Genomic DNA, 21,573 nt, shown 5'->3' with positions numbered 1-21,573 from the left:
TCCAGAACCATGGCAGTTTCTTATCATTGTTGGTAGCTATCTGGCCAAGAACCATGGCAGTTTCTTATCATTGTTGGTAGCTATCTGGCCATCCAGAACCATGGCAGTTTCTTATCATTGTTGGTAGCTATCTGGCCATCCAGAACCATGGCAGTTTCTTATCATTGTTGGTAGCTATCTGGCCATCCAGAACCATGGCAGTTTCTTATCATTGTTGGTAGCTATCTGGCCATCCAGAACCACAACTCAAGCAGACTTTTGGGCTCCTGAGTGGCGCAGTGGTCTAAGGCACTGCATCTCAGTGCTAGAGGCGTCACTACAGACACCCTGGTTCAAATCCAGGCTGTATCACACCCAGCCATGATTGGGCGGCGCACAATTGGCCCAGTGTCGTCAGGTTTAGCCGGTGTAGGCCATCATTGTAAATAAGAAGTTGTTCTTAACTGACTTGCCTAGTTAAATAAAAATAAAATACTTCTGCCCCCCATTGAAGCTGTCCTTCCATGTTTTACTGATGTTGTCAGCTGACCCGTCCATAGTGACAGGTCACGTGGATATAGTAAGGGTGTGACGTGACTAAAGTTCTTTGATATTAAGCATCTCCATCACATCATGTGAAAGGGATGTTCCCATAGGTTGTTTGGCGATCTGTTACAAAACACAGTAACTGCCCCATACAGAAGATGCCTTTGTCCAATGACTCTTATGTGTAATGGAACTGAGTCATGATCAAAGCCTAGGTCTAACTCAGATTGTAGCTGAATATGGACATAAACTAATAATGGGGAAGGAAATTATTAGGACTCATCTCTTCAGTAGGTCCTATGATTGAGTGTAGTCTGGCCCAGGAATGTGAAGGTGAATGGAAAGGTGCTTGAGCAATGAACCGCCCTTGCTGTCTCTGCCTGGCTAGTTCCTCTCTCTCCACTGGGATTCTCTGCCTCTAACCCTATTACAGGGGCTGAGTCACTGGCTTACTGGTGCTCTTCCATACCGTCCCTAGGAGGGGTGCATCACTTGAGTGGGTTGAGTCACTGATGTGATCTTCCTGTCCGGGTTGGCGCCCCCCCCTTGAGTTGTGACGTGGCAGAGATCTTTGTGGGCTGAACTCTGCCTTTTCTCAGGATGGTAAGTTGGTGGTTGAAGGTATCCCTCTAGTGGTGTGGGGGCTGTGCTTTGGCAAAGTGGGTGGGGTTATATCCCGACCTCTCCTGTCTCAGCCTCCAGTATTTATGCTGCAGTAGTTTATTTGTCGGGCTAGGGTCAGTCTGTTATATCTGGAGTATTTCTCCTGTCTTATCCGGTGTCCTGTGTGAATTTAAGTATGCTCTCTCTAATTCTCTCTCTTTTACTCTCTCTTGGAGGACTTGAGCCATAGGACCATGCCTCAGGACTACCTGGCCTGATGACTCCTTGCTGTCCCCAGTCCACCTGGCCGTGCTGCTGCTCCAGTTTCAACTGTTCTGCCTGCGGCTATGGGACCTGTTCACCGGACGTGCTATCTGTCCCAGACCTGCTGTTTTCAACTCTCTAGAGACAGCAGGAGGGGTAGAGATACTCTGAATGATCGACTATGAAAAGCCAACTGACATTTACTCCTGAGGTGCTGACCATCCTCGACAACCACTGTGATTATATTATCTGACCCTGCTGGTCATCTATGAACATTTGAACATCTTAGACATGTTCTGTTATAATCTCCATCCGGTACAGCCAGAAGAGCCTGGTTCCTCTCTAGGTTTCTTCCTAGGTTTGGGCTTTTCTAGGGAGTTTTTCCTAGCCACCGTACTTCTACACCTGTATTGCTTGCTGTTTGGTGTTTTAGGCTGGGTTTCTGTACAGCACTTTGAGATATCAGCTGATGTAAGAAGGGCTTTATAAATACATTTGATTTGATTTTTAAATTAAAAAGAAAACAATATGACAGTACATTTTCCATCAGAAGCAAAGAATTCATAGCGGGCACATTTATAGTTCTTAACTACATGCACTGTTGATATGTCCGTCACAAAACAAAACAAACATGAGCAGGGAGGGAGGAGGATATTACCATATCACTTCTGCCTTGGTACACTCCCTCATTCTCTCACTGCAATGTCCACAAATGGCAGCTATTAGAATCCGCTAGCTATAATCTCAGTCACCTAAATGCTCAGTAAATCAACTCGTTGGGGGGGGGGATTAGCTAACATCCCACAAAGGATGCATTTCTTGCGGCTGTAATTCCCGAAAAAGGGGGAGAAGAGGAAAAGAAGATAGAAAGTCTAAACCAAGATTGTTAAAAAAAAATAAAAAAATCTGAATTGTTGGGCCTCACTGGGTAAGAAATCGATTAGTTAGCTTGCAAACTAGCTAGTTAGCTTAGCTGCTTAAGTAGTTAGCATCTGCTTCTCTCCGCGGTGGCCTCGAACGAGACCGCGGCTTGTAGCACTACTGCTAGCCCCCTGCTGCTTCTGTGGTCATGAAAAGATGCTTTTGTCTGAAAAGGAGGGACACTGTGCCGCGAGTAACAGTTAAGTCTATACGAGAGATTTAACGAGATGATGACACATTTGGAGTAATATATATATGGATTGTATATTGTTGCTAATTTTGCTTTGCATAATTAACCTGCTACCGATGGTGCATGCTAACTTTGTCTTTCGTTGTCTTTTCTTTCGGAGCGGAAGATGCTAACGTTCGTTAGCTTGCTAGCTTTGTTTACTAACTTAATTAACCAGTTCTATTGTTACCATATTATGGCGAGCCGTGTTGGTTATTTTAATAGACTTTTAGGGACCTCGTTAAGTTAGAAATGTGAATGAACACGTTAGCTAAGTAGCTAGCTAGCACTGGCTGTGTTCGTTAGCTGCCTGCCGATGTTTTGCTAACGTTAAGCTATGTGCCAATGTCAAGGACTCACACAATCAGCTAGCAAGCATTCTCTTATCAAAGGGTCACTTTCGCTGCTAGTTAGCAAGCGTATGTCTTTCTACAGCCATATATATATTTACTAACGTTACCTAGCTAATGAACTAACTATATTTAGTTGGAGGAAGCTAGGTCTCTAGGTAGGCTAGGTTCCCAGTCAATACAGCAGGCCACTTATTTAGCGAGTTTCCTACACAGTGCTATCAGTCATACAACATTGTTTTTTTATCCAAGGAAATTGTGCTGGCTACACACACAATGAAGATATTTACTCTCATGCACACCAAGCAAGGTATTCTGCAATCTTGTGCCTATTTGTTGGCAAGAAAGTGTATATAGATAAGCTATAATGGTATTCCTTTGCATGGCATTCGGGTCACTCAGAATATTGTTGAGGCCTCAGATAAAATAGTAAACAGCCAAGAGATGCAGGCATTTACTCTTGAGTTGAGTGAGTCTACAGCTAAGTATACTTGCAGTTTAGTCACAAACTCTTTGTATCAGCCACCTAACTTCGAAAAACAGAAATGCATACTTCTTCCTATCTAGGCCTATTGAATGTGATTGGCACATTTTGTAAACAGTTTTGTAAGAATTTAAATGTAATAGCCAAATTGGAGTCATTCAATTTGCAAAATGCAGGGATAGCTGGTAAATTCGTTTTTGGTCTGGTATCTGTAGTCAGTGCTTGGTGCTCTGCCAAGGCATACAGAATACCTAGTTACTATATTAATTTGTTCTGGGATGTTGTGGCTGGATTTGTTCAGTTTGAAAGGTTTGATCATCTTTACTGGGGGTGTACGTGTTTACTTGTCCTACATGAGGTAGGCAAGGCTAAATGCTTGAGAACCATCTCTGTGCAGAAAAGTAATTAAAATCTGATGATGGACCTTGCTAATTTTAGCTGACACTTGTTCAGCAATTCATTGGATTTAGCCTCAGACATGATTCTTACATGAAGAGAGAGGAAGTTGTGCGTCTGGTAAGTCATTGTCCGGTATTACAAATGGGTAAATAAATATGAGTTACACATTGAAAGACCTCAATATACAGATTTTAAACAGTAGCCACTACTTTCAATTAAGATGTGTTGGTAGCCTAGGCCTTTTTGTTTGGAATGCTGAGACATTTTGGTATTCCTCCCCTTCCATCTTGCGCACGGTAGTTTTCTTTATGTTAATTTTAATAATATGCGAGAGGAGGGAAGCTAAATGAAGAACTGGTTCTTGAGGAAGTGACCCATCATTTCACATACCTGCTTTGAGCTAAATGAGGAACTGGTTCTTGAGGAAGTGACCCATCATTTCACATACCTGCTTTGAGCTAAATGAGGAACTGGTTCTTGAGGAAGTGACCCATCATTTCACATACCTGCTTTGAGCTAAATGAGCAACTGGTTCTTGAGGAATTGACCCATCATTTCACATACCTGCTTTGAGCTAAATGAGGAACTGGTTCTTGAGGAAGTGACTCATGATTTCATGTCACTGTTGTGGGAGCATAACATTTGGGTAGTTTCAGTTTACTAAATTTCCCCAAGCAGTTGACGTAACACTTAAATTGATGTTTGTTTGAGTTTCTCTTCAGAAAAAGGGGGCAAGGAAGCCAATTGTTGGAAAGTCCTACTGTATTAGGGTATGTATGCTGTTTTTGTTTTCTTCATGTGAGGACCAAAGCTAGCCTAATGCAAGCTGACTTCTTAACTCACTACCTATTCTAACTGTCCTTGCTCTCAAACTAATCTAGGCCTGTTAATGACACATTCCAGGCTCTCTGTGTGTGTGTGTGTCAAGTGTGTTCACTTGCTGTTCAGCTCCTGTTACTGTAAGCAGAGATACAGCGCCTGGATGGTCTCTGCAATCTTGGCAGTCGTGTTCCTCCCTGTCTCCTTAGCAATGTCTTTTTTCACAAGAGGAATTCAGATAGGACTCTGCTCGGTATGGACCTGCTTCGCCCCATTAGCAGCCACACATGTGAGTGGTATGTACATAGTGAACAACAGTGTAATGTGTGGCGACCATGGTCGGACCCCCCTGCTTGTGCATATATGGGTGAGTTGTGCATTTGAGTTTCTTGGCTAGCCCAGCGACCCACCTAACCTCTGCTGTTGACAAATGCTGGATTCCTACATGCTATACCAGGCACTAGGCATTTGTACTCACTGTTTAGGCACATGCTTGTGTGTACGGCTATGATGTCCGGCTTCTTCCTGGTTCTGTGAATGAGTGAGTTAACTGGTTGTACAGTAGCCTAATATATCTGTCACTGTCAGGTTGCTCTCTCTAGCCTGTCACCATCAGCTGCTTCAACTCCAGTGACTTGGGGGGGGGGGGGTCTGTCTGTCCCCTCCTAAACCTGTGGTATACATTTCACATCGGTTGTCCCCTTTGCCTCAAACTGCTTCTGTTTACCTCACCAAGTTGACACAGCCTCTTTATGTCAGTTGTTTTGGCAAGGGAGCCGGGTAGCCAAGGAGATGCCAGGCGGGAGGGCCCCGGGTTGCCTAGGTAGCCTCCAGAGTGTGTTGTCTGCTCTGTGCAAACTCCAAAGAGTTCAGCTCTCATTAATATGCTGCTATGTTTTGATGCCCCCCCCCCCCCAAGTCTCAATATTCAGCCCACTTAAAAAGAGAGGACAAGAGGGGAAAATCCAACATAAAGTATGTGAAATCCTATTGCCTGGAATGACGGCTGGGATGAAGTACTACCACAGGCATACAGTAGGCTTGTGCATCTGGACACTGCTTTGACAACTGACATGAAAAATAAACCTAGCCAAGTGTTCACAGTTCTTCTCCCTACATTCTCCTTTTCCCCTCCGTTTACGTGTCTCAGTCAGATTGGATCTGACCACTCCCTCGACAGACACCAGCGTGCTGCGCACCCAACCTCCCATTGGGTCTATAAGAAAGGATGGGATACACAAAGAGAACTGTAGACGAGCTACATTTCTACCAAATCACCACAGCTTTAACTCCAATTAAAAATGTACTGGTTTATAAAAGTAGGGAAATATGTGTTCCAACTAAGAGCTGTGGTTTTGGAATATTTTAGGCTTTTTTTTTTGCAAACTGCTCTAGCGTGCCTTTTTTAGAATAGGTGACAACCCCCTCCCCCTAAACCTAGACAGGTTCCAGACTGAAATATGCAGCAAAAATGTTTTACGGCAAATACCGTTTACATTCGTCAAGGAGCCTACGTTGTTTCATGTTTAACAAAAGACCACCAAGATTAAACTCCCAAATCAAACGCAGGGCAAAAGAAACCACCAGATGTGGGTATCTACTGATTTAAAAAAAAAAAAAAGGGGAAGAATTTTTGCTTTCTAATGCTGTTTTTGTCTCAACTCCCATTTTGGTGAAGGCTAATAACAACCTGTTGAAAAGAGAGTAAACAGTGAAGACACTTGTTTCAGAGTAAACGGTGATATTGATGAGGAAGACACTTGTTTCAGAGTAAACGGTGATATTGATGAGGAAGACACACTTGTTTCAGAGTAAACGGTGATATTGATGAGGAAGACACTTGTTTCAGAGTAAACGGTGATATTGATGAGGAAGACACACTTGTTTCAGAGTAAACGGTGATATTGATGAGGAAGACACCTGTTTCAGAGTAAACAGTGATATTGATGAGGAAGACACTTGTTTCAGAGTAAACGGTGATATTGATGAGGAAGACACTTGTTTCAGAGTAAACGGTGCACAGTGATATTGATGAGGAAGACACTTGTTTCAGAGTAAACGGTGCACAGTGATATTGATGAGGAAGACACTTGTTTCAGAGTAAACGGTGATATTGATGAGGAAGACACTTGTTTCAGAGTAAACGGTGATATTGATGAGGAAGACACACTTGTTTCAGAGTAAACGGTGATATTGATGAGGAAGACACCTGTTTCAGAGTAAACAGTGATATTGATGAGGAAGACACTTGTTTCAGAGTAAACGGTGATATTGATGAGGAAGACACTTGTTTCAGAGTAAACGGTGCACAGTGATATTGATGAGGAAGACACTTGTTTCAGAGTAAACGGTGATATTGATGAGGAAGACACTTGTTTCAGTAGCACGAGTCGCAGCTCAAATGGCACATACAGTTCTTCATTTAGCAAATTACCTCGACTCACAAAGGCATATCAACTGCACTGATATCTGTAATCAGTGTATTTCCCCCTCAACTTTTAACCACGATAAACACAGAGGACTTTATATCCGTGTCAGAAAACTAGAAAGATGCATATCCCCTCTCACTAACGGTACAGCGTTATTGCGTTAGGTAGACATATTTGTTGACGTTTTCTCCCTTTACGATGATGATGATAATGATCGGGACCTGTTCGCAGGGCTTTAAATTAAAAATAAATATTGGGAGCAATGATGCGCTGAACTTAGTTATGAAAACCACAGGAAAATATATTTTTAATTTGATTGAGATACATATAGATCGAATTTGATCTAGGCTATGTTTAAAGCACGTGTTGTTCCCCCAAAAACTAATATGTAACACTTAAAAAATATTAGTTAACTATGAAAGCCTGCCCACCAAGAATAAATTCACAAAAAAATATATTTGTTTACTATAAAAGCTAAAATGTTGATACGAATTTCTGTCATTGAAATATCATATTAGGTTTCTACAACCCAAACCGGCTGCGCGCGTGCGCCATCGTGCATACATTTCTTTTGTCCCCCCACACCAAACGTGACCATGACACGCAGGTTAAAATATCAAAACAAACTCTGAACTGATTATATTAATTTGGGGACAGGTCGAAAAGCATTAAACATTTACAGCCATTTAGCTAGTTAGCTTGCACTTGCTAGCAAATTTGTCCTGGGATATAAACATTGAGTTGTGCATTTCAGGTAGAATAACAAGGTCCTCTACTCCGACAATTAATCCACACACAAAATGGTCAAATTAATCGTTTCTAGTCAACTTTCCTCCTTCCAGACCTTTTCTTCTCTTGACTTTATAATTGCGATTGGCAACTTTAATAAATTAGGTGCATTACCGCCACCGACCTCGTTCGTCTTTCAGTCACCCAAGTGGGTATATCCAATGAGGAGATGGCACGTGGGTATCTGCTTCTATAAACCAACGAGGAGATGGGAGAGGCAGGACTTGCAGCTCGATCTGCATCAGAAATAGAACTGACTTCTATTTTAGCCCTTGGCAACGCAGACGCTCGTTGGCGCACGCGAGCAGTGTGGGTGCAATAATTGAATAACATCGCTTTCTACATTTATTTTGCAGCGAGCAGTGTAGTCAGCTTGTTATGCCCGTTGACATCGTACCGTATTTCATTACGTACGTAAAAAAAATATATTTTTATGTTATTTTCACTCTACTGAACATACAAGTGTAGTGTTTGTAATGCAAGATGGAGGAGAGACTGTCTCTCGTCAAAGATCACATTTATTTTGGAAGTTTGCAAAATTACCTTTTTCATTCACGACAGGATAAATATATGGTTTCAGGTGATAATAAAACATGTTTTGTGACTTGTTTCTCTAAGAGCAGATAAGCCTATCTTTTAGCAAGCTAAGTTGAAGATACCATTGTAGCTAGCGACCACCACCCAATAATGATAACTTTAAAAAACGTCATTACCATCACAAACTTAAGCGGGATGCAACGGTCAATATAATTGGCTGAACAGCCAATGTGTATTATTTTTAACATTTACTATTAAAATACACTAGTACTTATATAGGAATGGATAACTGTTTACAAGTTGCTAGCTATCCCATAAAGCCATAATAAGAAAACCAAATGTTTTTCTTCTTCTGTGGTAAGTACCTGTTCTTCAATGTGATCTGGCTGGACTGAAGATGAAGGGAACAAAATGTAAGTATGCAGTGTCCGTCTCACAACGCAGCCTTCAACCGCCGTTGCGTTTCCACTCCGTTGTGGACGTCTCCATTGACATGCAGGACATCCGACGCAACGAAATGGGAGTGCTTATGGCTGTTAGTGCTCCCAAAATAAAACTTCTGGTCGCCCAGGAACATATTTTGTCGCACGTTAGAGCCCTGCCTGCTAGTTGTAGTTGTGTGATAACGGCACTGTGTTTTGAATGTGGGGAGAGATTAAACTTTTTTAATGTTTAAACCGTCACACCCAGACTGTCAGGTCCTCCATTCCATGTCCTATCTGTGAATCAGTGGAACCCATTTTTGTTGCGCTGTTCGAGGCAGTGTTCTTTGCAATCTCTAATTCTGCAAAGCATTTACAAAGCAATCTGATTCTGTTTGTTATTAAGGAGGCCAGGTTACCCTTTTTACCTCTGAGTAATTTCTGTCCGGAGCGTTGGAATCAGCTTTTCCTTAATACATGTCAGGACCAATGTTGTTTCTCCAACAATCCAACTAACATTTTTGTCTTGTTTTGTTAACTAGCATTTGATCAAGTTTGCTTTCAGGTAGACATCAGTGAAATCCTGCTGGTCTTGTCTATTAGGCAGTGGTAAATGGTCATAATCAGGCCACATCCTCTCTGTGAAACTGAGCTCTTCTCTGCTGACGAGGTCAAAACTAGTACCCTGTCCCCTCCTACTCATATTTGTTGCACTGTTGTGTCTGCAACTGGTGAGATGGTGTTCAAACATGTCCAGGTGCCGTTTGGCTCTAGTGGCTTTAAGTGCCTGTCTGGAACATAGGATTTAATGTTCTATTCATTGTTTCTGAGGTGCTGTCGTGAATCTTTGTTTTGTTGTATGAAGTCAGATTAGGAATGAGGCTGTGGGATTCTGTGGTCTGCACAGAGGAAGGGAGCACTTTGTGTAAGGGCCTCGGTAATCTATTTGTCAATGCAGACCGTTGAGACCAAAGATGAATATGATTTTTTTTTTGGATCAAATTTCTCTTGGGTTTGAAACCGGTCTGCTGGATTGAGGAGAAGCGGAGAGAATAGTGTGATCCAAATGTGTTTTGTTGTTGTAGTTTTTATAATTTCAAAATGCTCAAACAGTAACTTCAGAAAGTATACACAGCACACCCATTGACGTTTTTTCTACATTTTGTTGTTTTTACAGGCTGAATTTAAAATTGATTACGTTTAGATTTGTCACTGGCTGGCCTACACACAATATCCCCATAACGTCAAAGTAGAGTTTTTCAATATTTGTACAAATTAATTAGAAATTGAAAAGTCTTCGATGTCTTGAGGCAATAAGTATTCAATCCCGCCTAAGTAAGTTGAGGAGTAAAAATGTGTACCAAGTGATATATAAGTTGCATGTCAATAATAGTGTTAAACATGATTTTGACTACCTCATCTTTGTACCCCACACACATAATTATCTGTAAGGTCGAGCAGTGAATTTCAAACACAGATTATACAACAAAGACCAAGGAGGTTTTCCAAAGACTCGCAAAGAAGGGCACCTATTGGAAGATGGGTGTAAAAATACAAAAAAGCAGACATTGAATATCCCTTTGAGCATAGTGAAGTTAATTACATGTTGGATAGTGTATCAAAACACCCAGTCACTACAAATATACAGGCGTCCATCCTAACTCAGTTGCCGGAGATGAAGAAAACCGCTCCAGTAATTCACCGTGAGGCCAATGGTGACTTTAAAACAGTTACTGAGTTTAATGGCTGTGATAGGAAAACATTTAGGATGGATCAACAACATTATAGTTAAACCACAATACTAACCTAATTGACAGAATGAAAAGGACACTTATACAGGATAAAAATATTACAAAACATCCATCCTGTTTGCAACAAGGCACTAAAGTAATACTGCAGAAAATGTGGCAGAGCAAGTCACTTTTTGTCCTTAGTACAAAGTGTTATCTTTGGGGCAAATGCAACACATTACTGAGTACCACTCTCCATATTTTCAAGCATAGTGGTGGCTGCATCATGTTATGGGTATGCTTTTAATTGTTAAGAACTAGTGAGTTTTTCAGGATAAAAAAAGAAACGCAATAGAACTTAGCACAGGCTACATCCTAGAGGAAAACCTGGTTCAGTCTGCTTTCCACTAGACACTGGGAGATGAATTTACCTTTCAGCAGTACAATAACCTAAAACAGAAGGCCAAATATACAGTGGAGTTGCTTACCAAGAAGACGGTGAATGTTCCTGAGTGTCTCAGTTACAGTTTTGACTTAAATCTGCTTGAAAATAAATGGCAATACCTGAAAATGGTTGTCTAGCAATGATCAACAATACATTTTGACAGAGCTTGAATAATTTTGAAAATAATAATGGGTAAATATTGTACAATCTACACACAATCCATTGCTGCCAAACGTGAATCTAAATATGTTCACTTTGTCATTATGGGGTATTGTGTGAATCCAATCAGGCTGTAACATAACAAAATGTGGAATAAATCAACAAGAGTGTAAACACTTTCTGAAGGCACTGTATAATGTGTCACTGCCTGGTCTAACAGTGGGCCAATTCCAATCCCCTTAATGTAAGATGGGATCATCATTCTATGAACCTGCTGGTTCAACACTCCAATTGAATAATTTATTCTGGGGTTGATCTTCATAATGGTAATGGCAGTTCGCTTTCTCTCACACTGTCTCTTGTCAGGTTTATTTTTTTTCATTAGAAAATGGTCTTTGGATGTGATTCAACCATTGACATGGACATCACATTTTAGTTCTCTATGAATAATTGTAGAAAATTGAGAGTAAGAAATCAAATTAAAAATATATAGAGAAGGTCATACTGGAAAATTCAAAGACTGCCTATTTAAAAGCTAGGAAAACATTTTATGAGTAGCTCGTGACATGTTTCATCATTTTTAAAGTAGCCCTCATGCTAGAAAAGGTTGAAGACCCCCCTGTAATCTTTAACCACAGACAGTGTGTCTTGCTACTAGTCATTAGCACTGGGTCCATAACCATAGATCTATGCTTAGGGGCCACTTTTACATTAGACCTGTTTTCGCTTGACCTTTTCAGCCCAATCAGACAGTTCTTGAGGCACTGAACTCTAGCTGTGTTTTTTTTCCCCCTTCTTCAGAACTCTCCCATGATGCCTGAGGTTCGGGAGCTTTCAGACGCACTGCCGGAGTTGCCCATGGACCCCATCACTGGTGTGGGGGTGGTGGCCTCGCGAAACAGAGCGCCTACTGGCTATGATGTGGTGAGTACATCACGGAGGTGCAGGACTCAGGAAATATGTGTTAATTAAAAAGAATATCAAATCAGCCTGTTTGAAGAAGGATTAGCCACACAAGCTATTCTTGATGTTGGCTTGTGATGTTAATCACACATTTATTGCGTTGATTCTTACACTGATGTAGACTTATACAGTTGTGTATTACATACACTTAGCTTGGAGTCATTAAAACTCATTTTTCAACCGCTCCACAAATTTCTTGTTAACAAACTATAGTTTTGGCAAGTCAGTTAGGACATCTACTTTGTGCATGACATAAGTCATTTTTCCAACAATTGTTTACAGACAGATTATTTCACTTATAATTCACTGTATCACAATTCCAGTGGGTCAGAAGTTTACATACACTAAGTTGGCTGTGCCTTTAAACAGCTTGGAAAATTCCAGAAAACGATGTCATGGCTTTAGAAGCTTCTGAGGCTAATTGACATCATTTGAGTCAATTGGAGGTCTACCTGTGGATATATTTCAAGGCCTACCTTCAAACTCTTTGCTTGACTCTTTGCTTGACATCATGGGAAAATCTAAAGAAATCAGCCAAGACTTCAGAAAAAAAATTGTAGAACCTCCACAAGTCTGGTTCATGCCTGAAGGTACCACGTTTGTCTGTACAAACAATAGTATGCAAGTATAAACACCATGGGAACACGCAGCCGTCATACCGCTCAGGAAGGAGACTCGTTCTGTCTCCAAGAGATGAACGTACTTTGGTGCGAAAAGTGCAAATCAATCCCAGAACAACAGCAAATATCTTGTGAAGATGCTGGAGGAAACGGGTACAAATGTATCTATATCCACAGTAAAAACGAGTCCTATATCGACATAACCTGAAAGGCTGCTCAGCAAGGAAGAAGCCACTGCTCCAAAACCGCCATAAAAAGTCAGACTGCGGTTTGCAACTGCACATGGGGATGAAGATCATTCTTGTTAGAGAAATGTGTCCTCTGGTCTGATGAAACAAAAATAGAACTGTTTGGCCATAGTGTCCATCGTTATGTTTGGAGGAAAAGGGGGAGGCTTGCAAGCCTAAGAACACCATCCCAACCGTGAAGCATGGGGGTGGCAGCATCATGTTGTGGGGTGCTTTGCTGCAGGAGGGACTGGTGCACTTCACAAAATAGATGGCATCATAAGTAAGGGAAATCATATGGATATATTGAAGCAACATCTCAAGACATCAGTCAGGAAGTTAAAGCTTGGTCGCAAATCGGTCTTCCCAATGGACAATGACCCCAAGCATACTTCCAAAATTGTGGCAAAATGGCTAAAGGACAACACAGTCAAGGTATTGGAGTGGCCATCACAAAGCCCATCACAAAGCGTGTGCGAGCAAGGAGGTCTACAAACCTGACTCAGTTACACCAGCTCTGTCAGGACGAATGGGCCAAAATTCACCAAACTTATTGTAGGAAGCTTGTGGAAGGCACTCAAAACGTTTGACCCAATTTAAGCAATTTTAAAGGCAATACTAATTGAGTGTCTGAACTTCTGACCCACTGGGAATGTGATGAAAGAAATAAAAGCTGAAATAAATCATTCTCTACTATTATTCTGACATTTCACATTCTTAAAATAAAGTGGTGATCCTAATTGACCTAAGACAGGGATTTTTTACTAGGATTAAATGTCAGGAATTGTGAAAAACCGAGTGTGAATGTATTTGGTTAAGGTGTATGTAAACTTCCGACTTCAACTGTAGGTAGGGATGTAACAAGTCACAGATTTTTTTCAAATGTTTAAGATGCAAGTGCATCGGATCCCAAACCAATGCAAATGTAGAATGCCAAGTCTCCCTTATGGCTCAGTTCAGGTGCCTACATGCACACGCACACACACACACACACACACACACACACACATACACACACACACACACACACCTCGTTTTCAAATAAAAAATGTATGGTTCCTGTATCGGAGCCCATGTATATCTAGATACGTATTGAATCATCTGGAAAGGGAAAGATGCACATGCGTATGACTTTTCAACCTTCAAGCCATATCGTAGATTCCGAGCTATCGATCCAATAGAACAGTTATTTTTTTGTAATGGAAGCTTCTCTAATGTCAAACATGTAAAGTGTGGTGTACTGCAGGGCAGCTCTCTAGGCCCTCTGTGTGTCCATGTCTTCTGCTGATGCAACCACATAAGCATCAGCAACCACAGCTAATGAAGTCACTGAAATCCTTAACAAAGAGTTGCAGTCTGTTTCGGGAATGGTTGGCCAGTAATAAACTGGTCCTGAACATCTCTAAAACTAAGAGCATTGTAATTGGTACAAATCATTCCCTAAGTTCTAGACCTCAGCTGAATTTGGTAATGAATGGTGTGACTGTTGAACAAGTTGAGACTAAATTACTTGGTGTTGCCTTAGATTGTAAACTGTCATGGTCAAAACATATAGATTCAATGGTTGTAAAGATGGGGAGAAGTCTGTCCGTAATAAAGAGATACTCTGCTTTTTGACACCACACTCCAAAAAGCGAGTCCCGCTCTAGTTATATCTGATCTTGATTATTGTCCAGTCGTGTGGTCCAGTGCTGCAAGGAAAGACTGACATTAGTTAAGCTGCAGCTGGTCCAGAACAGGGAGCCATGTTTTACTCTTCATTGTAATCAGAGGGCTGATATAAATACTATGCATTTCAGTCTCTCTTGGCTAAGAGTTGAGGAGAGACTGACAGCATCACTTATTTTTATAAGAAACATTGTGTTAAATCCCTAATTGTTTGCATAGTCAACTTACACACAGCTCTGACACACACACTTATCCCACCAGACATGCCACCAGGGGTCTTTTCACGGTCCCCAAATCCAGAACAAATTCAAGGAAGCGGTACAGTATTATATAGAGACATTATTGCATGGAATTCTGTTCCATCTCATATTGCTCAAATGAACAGAAAACATGTTTGTTTTTGTTTGTTTAAACAGATAATGCAACACCTCGCAGCACAGCGCCTCTCCCCTATTTGACCCAGATAGTTTGTGTGTATACATTGATATGTAGGCTACGTATGCCTTTAAAAAAAAAAAAATGTATTTAGTTCTGTTCTTGTCTATTAATTATCTGCATTATGTCATGCTTTGTGTTGGATCCCTGGAAGAGTAGCTGCTGCTTTTGCAACCAGTAATGGGGATCCAAGTAAAATACCAAATATGGAAATGAAATTCAGCATTCTGCACTTCTGTAACTATTGACAAGTTAGTTTCTGTTCTGAATACACATCGTTAAACATTCCTTTATACTCCCTGGGTGCTCTCCAGCCTCGTTCCCCGGGTGCTCTCCAGCCTCGTTCCCCGAGTGTTCTCCAGCCTCGTTCCCCGAGTGCTCTCCAGCCTCGTTCCCCGAGTGCTCTCCAGCCTCGTTCCCCGAGTGCTCTCCAGCCTCGTTCCCCGAGTGCTCTCCAGCCTCGTTCCCCGAGTGCTCTCCAGCCTCGTTCCCCGAGTGCTCTCCAGCCTCGTTCCCCGAGTGCTCTCCAGCCTCGTTCCCCGGGTGCTCTCCAGCCTCGTTCCCCGGTGCTCTCCAGCCTCGTTCCCCGAGTGCTCTCCAGCCTCGTTCCCCGAGTGCTCTCCAGCCTCGTTCCCCGAGTGCTCTCCAGCCTCGTTCCCGGAGTGCTCTCCAGCCTCGTTCCCCGAGTGCTCTCCAGCCTCGTTCCCCGAGTGCTCTCCAGCCTCGTTCCCGAGTGCTCTCCAGCCTCGTTCCCGAGTGCTCTCCAGCCTCGTTCCCCGAGTGCTCTCCAGCCTCGTTCCCCGAGTGCTCTCCAGCCTCGTTCCCCGAGTGCTCTCCAGCCTCGTTCCCGGGTGCTCTCCAGCCTCGTTCCCCGGGTGCTCTCCAGCCTCGTTCCCCGGGTGCTCTCCAGCCTCGTTCCTCGAGTGTAGTCATTGACTCAGGCTTGTCATTGATGGTCACGCTCTCCTTCTCACCATCTCAAAGGAAAGGCACCCGCTGACTGGTAGAGCATGGCGCTTGTAACGCCAGGGTAGTGGGTTCGATTCCGGGACCACCCATACGTAGAATGTATGCACACATGACTGTAAGTCGCTTTGGATAAAAGCATCTGCTAAATGGCATTTATTATTATATATAAGAGACTCATTTCTGTGTGCGGGCAGATGGCGCAAAGCCACGACCCGATGTCACGAAAGTCTGGGAGTGGCGCATGGATCCAAATATCCCCCAAGATTCTAACAGCTTGTGATTGGCTGTTGGCCATCGTTACCAGCTGCCACAGTGAACCCTTCCCTAGTAACAGTTCTTCTCAGCCTGGTCCTCTGCTGCTTGGGATTTCCATTCTTGGGAGGCCCCAAGATGTGAATTTCTAACACAGATTCAACCACAAATACCGTGGAGGTTTTCCAATGCCTCGCAATATAAAAAGCAGACATTGAATGTTCCTTTTGAGTATGGTGTATGGTGAGTATTAATTACACTTTGGATGGTGTATTAATACACCCAGTCACTACAAAGATACAGGTGTCCTTCCTAACTCAGTTGATGGAGAGGAAGGAAACTTCCCCATGATGCCAATGGGGACTTTAAAACAGTTACAGAGTTTAATGGCTGTGATAGGAGAGAAGGGAGGATGGATCAACAACATTGTAGTTACTCCACAATACCAACCTAATTGACAGAGTGAAAAGAAGGAAGCCTGTACAGAATTAAAATATTCTGAAATATGCATCCTATTTGCAACAAGGCACTAAAGTAATACTGCAAAGAAATGTGGCAAAGCAATGGTTGTCTAGCGATGATCAACAATCAATTCGACAGAGCTTGCAGAATCTTTTTAATAATGGCAAATGTTGCACAATCCAGGTGTGTAAAGCGGTTAGACTTACCCAGAAAGACTCACAGCTGTAATCGCCGCCAAAGTTGCTTCTACAAAGTATTGACTCAGGGGTGTGAATACTTATGTATATTAGATTTTTTATAAAGTAAATAAATGTAATACAAATTTGTTTACGTTCTTGTTAGTGAGCATTTCTTCTTTGCCAAGATAATCGATCCACCTGACAGATGTGGCATATCAAGAAGCTGATTAAACAGCATGATCATTACACATGTGCGCCTTGTGCTGGGGACTCTAAAATGTGCAGTTTGGTCACACTGCTACAGATGTCTCAAGTTGAGGGCGCATGCAATTGGCATGCTGGCTGATGACGTCAACCAGAGCTATTGCCAGATAATTTAATGTTAATTTAACCACCAACATCGTTTTAGAAAATTTGGCAGTACATCCAACCGGCCTCACAACCACAGACCACGTGTGTATGCCTTCGTGTGGGTGAGCGGTTTGCTGATGTCAACGCTATGAACAGAGTGCCCCGTGGTGGTGGGGTAATGTTATTGGCAGGCATAAGCTACGGACAACGAACACAATTGCAATTTTATCACTGGCAATTTTAATGCACAGAAATACCATGCTGTGATCCAGAGGCCGTTGTGAGACCTTCAGTTTGTGATCAACAGATGCACATCTGTATTTCCAGTCATGTGAAATCCATAGATTAGGCCCTCATTAATTCCTTTCAATTGACTGATTTCCTCATATGAACTGTAACTCGGTATAATCTTTGAAATTGTTGCGTTTGCTTTTGTTCAGCATATTTGAAGATACTTTAAAAAATGCGTACTTCCATTTTTATTTTTTGAAAAGTCAAATACACAAAGTATTTTTACATGCAAATGCTCAAGCTAAATACGCTGGTCTATTGCCTAATGGTAAACAGTAGGCCTAGAAATTCCTGTCATGTGACAGGATATACAGTAGATATTGAGTGGCACTGAGAAACGTGGAGAAGAGCACACTTTGAATTAAATGAGTTATCCTGAAAATATTCCTCGGTTGTCAGTTCTGATCCATTCTTAGAATATTGTGATTGTTGTTTGGGCCTACCAGCCCTCCACACCTGGGCAGAGATCTAACAAAACTCCTAGTCTTGTTAGCTGGCATTTGGCTAGCGCTTTTAGTGTGGACTCTTCACCTAGATAGTCCAGTTGTTGACTTTTTTTAAAATTGATTTTCTTTTCAACTTCCTTCCGCCGAGCTTCTTTGAAAGCAGCTGGATGAATTTGCGTACAGCTAGTCTATTGCTATCCAGTCATAGGTCTGTACGTCTCCTGTCTTCAATGGGATTGGCACAGTCTCTACTTCACTCGTAATGTTTGCGGCTACAGCTCTGCAAACACCATACTCTGACACACTGGTGAATTTGTTCAGGGTTGGATTTTTACCTCTGAATGCCCACAATTTTATCTGATTATATTATCAGGACTGCAGGAATGTTATTTCTTTATTGGTGCATTTGCCCCCATCAAATGTACTTTTTAGCAGCACAGGCTATCTGTTCAAGGGCACACACACACACATACACATACACATACACATACACACACCATACTTGTTCAGTATGTTCCTTCAGGCGTGCTCATTCCAAACTGCTCAATGACCCTTCCATGACCCCTGAACAGAGGCTACATATACATCACAACAGAGGGCTGGCTTAGCATATCAACCCCCCCCTCCCACAAATATACACAGACACACAGGGTGGCGTCCCTCCAGACTAGTGCCCAGTCAGGGTGGCGTAATCCCACTTCTCTTTGTCACGAGTACCCCTCGTCCTTAATCTTACACTGGATCTCTCCCATGGGCCCTCAACAGGATGCTGTGGGCACTGACCCTGGAAAAGAGGCTGAGAAAAGATGTCTTGTACGTTTCCTAAACCCCCGGCATTCTCTCTCTTTCTCCTTCCATGTATGGTCCTTGCCAGTTGGTTAGTAGTACTCGGTCCATTAACTGGCTCGCTCCATCAAAACTCATTTTTGGAAAAGCAGTCCCCCACCACCACCACCAACGGCTTTTATCTCTCTGTGGTAGAGAAAATATCATTGTCGAGGCTTCGCTGACCTCTGGTCTGACAGGGAATCTACATTTCTCACTGATAGCCAAGTAAAGACACTTCCCTCTGAACTCAATTATACCTCATTGGGGTGGCAGTGGCTTCCAAACCAGCCTTGGTGGACCACAGAATTCCTGTTGCCACGGAGAAACCCAAGAATGTGTTGCTTTTGCGTGATGGTCGCTTATCCTGCAGGTCGCTTATCCTGCAGGTCGCTTATCCTGCAGGTCGCTTATCCTGCAGGTCGCTTATCCTGCAGGTCGCTTATCCTGCAGGTCGCAGGTCGCTTATCCTGCAGTTTTTGTCTTCTTCTTCTCTCAAGTTAACAGGCACTGCTGGATTGGCCGGATACAGAAGACCTACTTACATGAGCAGTGGTGTAACACCCCAATATCCCACAGGTTCAAATATCCTCAGAGTTACTGAGAGGTGGATCCCTCAATTCCTGTTTGCTTAATCCAATTTTTTTGACATGAGTTTAATGTCAATGTTTAGTATTTGTGTTCACGTCTTTTCAAGTGTTGTGTTTTGACAATAGGTGTCAGTTTTCAGTCTGAAACTTAAGTAGAAAACTGCCATTGTCTGTCTCCAAGCTTGACCCGACCTCGTGTCAATCAGCCAGTAAAATCCTTTTATTTGCCAGCATCAACAGATTCATCACTGTCTTCCCTCAATGGTGATAGGTCCACGCTGACTAGCGACGCCCCTCTAAATGTCTATCCCTCTCCAACCAACAGGTCTCCCAAACAACAGATGGTCTTGACGCTGACTTGTGGAAAGACGGCCTGTTCAAATCCAAGGTGACGCGCTACCTCTGTTTCACCAGGGTCTTCTCTAAAGAAAACGTAAGTGATGGAAGTCGACAGACATTAATGATACCACACTGCCACTCTAATGCCCACTGTGATGAAAATCTGTGCTCCTGAATGGTTTGTCTACTAAATCAAATCACAATTTATTGGTCACATACACATATTTAGCAGATGTTATTACGGGTGTAGGAACACAAGCATTTCGCTATCTCCAACAGTGCAGTAGAATCTAAATACACTACAATACACACATCTAAATGTAAAATAATGGAATTAAGAAGTATATAACTGTCAGGATGAGCAATGTCAGAGTGGCATTGACTAAAATACAGTAGAATAGAATACAGTATATACATATGAGATGAGTAAAGCAGTATGTAAACATTATTAAAGTGACTAGTGTTCCATTATTAAAGTGACCAGAGACTCCATGTCTATGTATATGGGGCAACAGCCTCTAAGGTGCAGGGTTGAGTAACCGGATGGAAGCTGAATAGTGATGGCTGCTTAACAGTCTGATGTCCTTGAGATAAAGCTGTTTTTCAGTCTCTCGGTCCCCGCTTTGATGAACCTGTACTGACCTCACCTTCTGGATGATAGCGGGGTGAACAGGCAGTGGCTCGGGGTGGTTGATGTACTTGATGATCTTTTTGGGCCTTCCTGTGACATCAGATGCTGTAGGTGTCCTGGAGGGCAGGTAGGTTGTTGACGCGTTGGGCAGACCGTGCCACCCTCTGGAGAGCCCTGATGTTCAAATAATTACTGTAGGGAGGAGGAACCTGTTTCCCAACACAACAATACAATAAGCCACTCTAATCAGAAACTCAAACAGCATGCATGACTCACTCTCAGTGATGGGGAAAGAGACCAAAATATCTCATCTGAAGCACCTTGTTTTCTGGCAGCTTTTTTGTACCATAATTTATGTTACCTGACAAACATATTCTGCAAGAGTCACCAGTTTCTCTGCTTAGGCTAATTAGCCCCAAAAAATTAAGAATTTGATTTATATAACGCTTTACCCGGTGCTATAACATATGCCAAGCACCTTTTTATCCAAAGCGACTTAACCATGTGTGCGTATATTTTTCATACGGGTGGCCCCGGGTATCGAACCCACAACCCTGGCATTGCAAGTGTCCTGCTCTACCAACTGAACCATACAGGACCACTATGGTTGGAAACTTGGCACAAAGTAAGAAAGGCAAAATCTACCCTGGTGGATCCTGGAACTGTGATGCTTTTTAAAATGTATTTTATTTTACCTTTTATTTAACTAGGCAAGTCAGTTAAGAACAAATTCTTATTTTCAATGACAGCCTAGGAACAGTGGGTTAACTGCCTGTTCAGGGGCAGAACGGCAGATTTGTACCTTGTCAGCTCAGGGGTTTGAACTTGCAACCTTCCGATAACTAGTCCAACACTAACCACTAGGCTACCCTGCTGCCCCGATTACCTGGCGTAGAGAACTGTGATACCGAGGACCTTATTTAGGCGTAGAGCCTGTTGGTAGAGAACTGTGATACCGATGACCTTATTTAGGCGTAGAGCCTGTTGGTAGAGAACTGTGATACCGATGACCTTATTTAGGCGTAGAGCCGGTTGGTAGAGAACTGTGATACCGATGACCTTATTTAGGCGTAGAGCCGGTTGGTAGAGAACTGTGATACCGATGACCTTATTTAGGCGTAGAGCCGGTTGGTAGAGAACTGTGATACCGATGACCTTATTTAGGCGTAGAGCCGGTTGGTAGAGAACTGTGATACCGATGACCTTATTTAGGCGTAGAG

General features: G+C 42.5%; 1 protein-coding gene across 50 annotated transcripts in view; it reads left to right on the top strand.

The window, feature by feature from the left end:
- The first annotated feature begins 2,077 nt into the window (after window positions 1-2,077).
- mvb12ba (multivesicular body subunit 12Ba) overlaps window positions 2,078-21,573 on the top strand; it is a 56,832-nt gene continuing 37,336 nt past the window's right edge. For 48 of the 50 annotated variants that reach the window (XM_052525080.1, XM_052525076.1, XM_052525068.1 and 45 more), the window contains exons 1-3: window positions 2,336-2,512; window positions 11,907-12,029; window positions 19,709-19,816. In XM_052525080.1, coding sequence (XP_052381040.1) covers window positions 2,462-2,512; window positions 11,907-12,029; window positions 19,709-19,816 — 282 coding nt within the window. In that variant the 5' untranslated portion in view covers window positions 2,336-2,461. The other 2 variants (XM_052525082.1, XM_052525083.1) reach the window with 2 other exon arrangements.

This window comes from Oncorhynchus keta, chromosome 9 (genome assembly GCF_023373465.1).
Source record: "Oncorhynchus keta strain PuntledgeMale-10-30-2019 chromosome 9, Oket_V2, whole genome shotgun sequence".
Taxonomy (NCBI): domain Eukaryota; kingdom Metazoa; phylum Chordata; class Actinopteri; order Salmoniformes; family Salmonidae; genus Oncorhynchus; species Oncorhynchus keta.
This window is presented reverse-complemented; position numbering and strand designations above follow the sequence as displayed.